The sequence below is a fragment of the Panicum hallii genome, chromosome 7 (genome assembly GCF_002211085.1).
Source record: "Panicum hallii strain FIL2 chromosome 7, PHallii_v3.1, whole genome shotgun sequence".
Taxonomy (NCBI): Eukaryota; Viridiplantae; Streptophyta; class Magnoliopsida; order Poales; family Poaceae; genus Panicum; species Panicum hallii.
The window spans coordinates 1,773,381-1,777,762 of NC_038048.1; the positions used below are offsets into that span (position 1 = coordinate 1,773,381).

Here is a 4,382-nt window from a genome sequence, read left to right on the forward strand (position 1 = left end):
ACAGGGATGGGTGCGCAAACAGAACGCAAAACCATGCGAGAACAAAAACAATTGGTACGTACGTACGTCCGTCCGTCCGTCCTCCCTTACTCGATCGACAACAATTCGAATTTTTGCCCAGGGCAGCCACTGCCCATGCATCCTCCCTTTCACCATCAGCCACCAGGCCAGGGGAGGACAACGACATCCCCTCAAAAGTACAAACAATGATGCGGCATCGATCAGGGGATTACGGAAAACAAAAAAACACGTCTACTTTTCACGTCACAACCTAACATTTCCTTGGAAACGGTGAAAACTGAAAATGCTATTTTTTTTCTCCTAGATGTCCTTTGATTCCTTTTCTTTTAATTAGTGAAATTAAAACAGTATCGTGCTTTTACCCCCGGTTGGAAAGGTAAACGGTTACTTCGTAGCTGAGTGTACCTAACAGACTGATCTCATAAATGGCGGGGGTTGCGAAGCAAACTTTTTTCCCGTCCCAAACACAGTAAGCATGTCAGCAGTGATGGTAGTAGTACTAGCCGCACGTTCTTACGCCCATGAATTCTGCACAGGCGAAGGCGCAACACAATTATTAGTCGATCTGCATTTAAAAAAAAATTCAAACAGGCGCCACGATCATCTTGCATCAGTGATGATTGAGATTTGAAACCAGAGAGACATGACCGCGCATGTATCGTCCGTACCGTACCAGATGCTTGTAGGCCCCAGCACACATTATCCCCATGCCCATTACTACCTGTTGACACGTACGTATACATTTCAAAAATCAAACAGGTGGACCTATCCGCAACAAGAGAGAGAGAGAGAGGGGGTGCTCCGACCGTATGTACACACACATGGCCAACGCCGACAAACAAAATCCACCGCGGACGTACGCCGCGCCGTCGCCGGCCGTCACCTCACTGTGCACGCATCTCGAGGCACCCGCCACGTTCCCATCACCACCGTTGCGCGCAGGCAGAAGCTGCGCGGCCCGCCGTGACCGCGGCCAACCTCTGCAGAGCAGCAGGGGCAGGGCAGGGCAGGGCAGGGCATGGTAGTGAGCGCCCCCGCTGTTTCCGTTGCTTCGCGCCCGCCCACCAACAACGGCTACATCGCCTGCGCACGTGACGGCGGCGGCCGCGTGTCAGGTGCGGCGGCCGGCGCAGGCGGGGGGAGAGAGAGAGCCAGAGAACCGGATTCCTCCGCCACGCACTCCCCGAGGAGCGCCTCCAGGACCAGCTCCGCCACCTCCTCCGCCACGTCCCCGGCCTCCTCCGCCACCGCCGGGTGCCTCGCCAGCCGACGCACGCGCGCAGCCTCCAGGTCCGCCGCCACCAGCGCGTCGATGTCGCCCACCACCCGGCAGTCCGCCGCCGGGAAGCTCCGGACCTTCCGCCATACCTTCCCCAGCAGCGGCGGGCCGCTCGGCGGCGGCGGCTCGTCCAGCCCCAGCAGCAGGTCCGCCAGCACCTCCTGCGCCAGGTGGAACAGCAGCTTCCGGTTCCACCGGTGGCGGAGGGGGCCCAGACGCGCCTCGTCCGCGGGGAGCTCCAGCTCCAGGAGGTGGAACACGATCGGGTCCACCGGCGACGACACCGAGTGGCCCTTGAACGGGCGCCGAGGCGGCGGCGACCGCATGAACCCGCCGCGCTCCAGCACCGAACGGAGGTAGCTGTACTCGGGGTCCTCCTCCAGAGGCACCGCGGCACCCCCGTGTCTTCTTTGTTGGTGGCCGAGCGCGGACCCCGAGCTGCTCGCCGGCGCGGGTGGCAGGGCCACCGGTGACGCCGACGGCGCCGGAGGCTGTCCTCCGCCGGCAGCTGGCTTCTTGATCCGCGTGGCGAAGCGCTCGCACCCGTCCGGTTTCCTCGCTCTGGTGGGCGGGTCGAGCGGCGGCGGCGGTGGCGGCGGCCGCGACGGCTTCGCCCGCTGCGGCGGCGGAGGCTGCCTCGGAGCCAGTGGTACCCTGGGGCTCTGTGACGGAGGATGCTCGGTGGTGCCTTGCTGCGCTTTCGCTGCCGCCACCATCGGCTTGCCAGCTTGGACGACGACGAGCTTGTCCTCCACAGCCGGAGCTGCGGCAGGGCTCGTCGGCACGTTCTCCTTGTTGTTGAAGATGCTGTGCATCTTCTCCGCCGCCGGCGACGAGGATTTACTCTTACTCTTGGACGACGACTTGTTGCGGCTGGCGACGTTCTCCTTGGCCTGCCTGAGGATCTCGCGGGCGTGCTCCTTGGCCACCCGCTCCCTCTCCCTCTCGTCCTGCCGCCGCCGCCGGCTGCACGCGGCGTCCTTGTTCTTCTTCTTGCCGGCGGAGGAGGACGTGGGCGAGCTGGGCATGGACATGTACTGTGCGGCCCGGTCGAGGACGCTCTCCTTGAGCGCCTGCAGCGACAGCCTGGGCCCGTCCCACGACGCCCGCGCCGACGTGGACGCGCGCGGCGTGTCCGGCAGCGACCGCGCGTCGCCGCCGCCGACGTTGCAGCTGAGGCTCCGCAGCGGCTCCCGGTTCATGGACTCCGGGATGACGCGCTTCTTCTTCTCTGCCTTGGCGCCGTTGCCCGCGGACGCCGGCGCCGAGCAGCAGTGGTTCTCCTTATTGTCGGCTGCGTGTTTCTTGGAGGAGTGCCTGCCGGCGGGCTGCTTCCTGTGGTGCGCCGCAAACGGCGAGGGCTGCTGGGAGTCCGGCAGGCCGTCGATCCCCATGAGGCGCGCGACGAGGCTGGGCGTCCTGGGCGTCTCGGCCTCGGAGGACGGCGCGGTGGGCTTTGGGCGGCGCATGTTGGTCCGCGCCAGGGCGTCGAACACCGGCTCGATCTGCACGCCGATCTGCACTCGCGATCGCGACGCGCCCAGAGAGATGGAGGAGGTCAATTCAATTCAAAAGAGAATTTATTCTTAAGCAATTGGAGGATTTGGTAACCCAACAGGCAAAAGCAGTTCGGGTGTGATGCATGTAGGAAGCACGCAAGCAAACAACCGGCCAATTCACCTGGATGTCGTTGGGGTTGTCGGCGTCGAGGTCGAGGTCGAGGCTGTTCCTGGGCGCCTCGAATCCGCTCTTGCCGTTGCCGTCGCTGTGGCGGCGAGGGCTGAGGAAGCCGTGCGGCGTGACGACGACGGCGTTGGAGGAGGCCGGCGGCCGGCCGACGCAGCCGGCGCCGGGGGCGAAGATGAGGTAGTGCACCATGGACATGCAGCCGATGGGCGGGTCCGCCGCCGACGCCGGTTCCGGCCTGGGCGTGGCCGGCGCGGAGGCGGCGCGGCGCCGCGAGGACCAGAAGGACGACGACGACTGCTTGGTCCCCGCCATGCTGGCTGCCAATGCAATGCAAGTGGTTTCAGCAAGTAGCTAGCTGCTTGATGGGGGGCAGACGAGGTAGACGAAGATGCGCTGCCGAGTGCCGAGCTAGCTAGCTAAGGATTGTCAAGGTGATGGTCTCTGGTGGTACGAGCAACGAGGTGTTGCCTTGGTAGCTATCTCTTGGGAGGGAGGGAGGGAGGGAGGGGGCGGTGAGATCAGAGCAAGTTTGAAGTTGGAGCGAGAGAGGAGGGGTGTGCGCCTGTGGCTGGAGGAGGAGGAAGCAGCGTGTTTGGTGAGGAAGTAGTTAAGCTTGGGAAGGGCGAAACCGGGATATTTAACAAATAAATACGAGGGAAATTTACAGTCCACTGCTAGGGATGCATGATCTGATGAGCTCAGCATTGGGAATCCATCAGCTCTGAACGGGGAGGGCGAGGAAGGGAATTGCAGTCATGTCTATGTCTACTAGTAGCATGTATGACCTCTGCAGCAGGGTAAGTAGCTATCAACTTGAATTTCCGCGCCTGGACCCCACGCGCATGGTCTCATCTCGGTCATGGCACGTGCTGCGCTTTATGCGTCCGCTCCTCCTCGATCTCCCATCTCCCCATGCATCTCCCCTCTCCGCAGTGCTGTACTGCGGGTTGTGATTCCAATTTGAAAGCTGACGCACCACCGTACATACTCCAGTATATACTAGTAACTATATATATACTACCGTAGGTGGCAGCATGTCCTCTTGCTGCTGTGCAATTAAAAACAAACGAGGCATGCTAGTATCTAGCCGACGGCCGTAGCATACCGTTGGTGCCTGGGAGTGCTGCGTTGCTTTTTTTTTTGTTTTTAAGAGCGAATGACCGGGCAGAAGAGCTGCCTATTATATTGATAAAGAAGAAGACCGACCGCATTGAGTCGATCAATGTAATTGGAAAATCAGGTACTGCAAGCTAGAGCTGCAGTAACAAAGGTGCAGAAAGAAAGGGTACGGTGGTCGTCATAGCTTAAAGCTCCCCGGGAGGTTAGCTTGGAAAGCTGTAGGTGCAAACTGAATGAAAAGGTCGCTACAGTAGCAAAGGAAGCATGCATTACG

The 4,382-nt window shown here is 60.9% G+C and overlaps 1 protein-coding gene across 1 annotated transcript; it reads right to left on the reverse strand.

Annotated features, from left to right (window-relative positions):
• Positions 1-656: 656 nt before the first annotated feature.
• Positions 657-3,357, reverse strand: LOC112901322 (lysine-specific demethylase 9). The gene is made up of 3 exons (XM_025970210.1): positions 2,981-3,357; positions 2,667-2,817; positions 657-2,567 (listed from the first exon to the last, which is right to left on the reverse strand). Exons 1-3 carry the CDS (start codon positions 3,299-3,301, stop codon positions 1,096-1,098), a joined length of 1,944 nt encoding a protein of 647 aa, XP_025825995.1. The 5' UTR covers positions 3,302-3,357; the 3' UTR covers positions 657-1,095.
• Between the last annotated feature and the right edge of the window lie 1,025 nt (positions 3,358-4,382).

Excerpts from the sequence above, each read along its gene's own strand:
- LOC112901322 (XM_025970210.1), bottom strand. The coding sequence starts at position 3,301 with ATGGCGGGGACCAAGCAGTCGTCGTCGTCCTTCTGGTCCTCGCGGCGC. Across the intron at positions 2,818-2,980 it reads ACAACCCCAACGACATCCAG|ATCGGCGTGCAGATCGAGCC; the intron begins GTGAATTGGCCG and ends TCGCGAGTGCAG. Across the intron at positions 2,568-2,666 it reads CGACGGCCTGCCGGACTCCC|CGGCGCCGGCGTCCGCGGGC; the intron begins AGCAGCCCTCGC and ends ACCACTGCTGCT.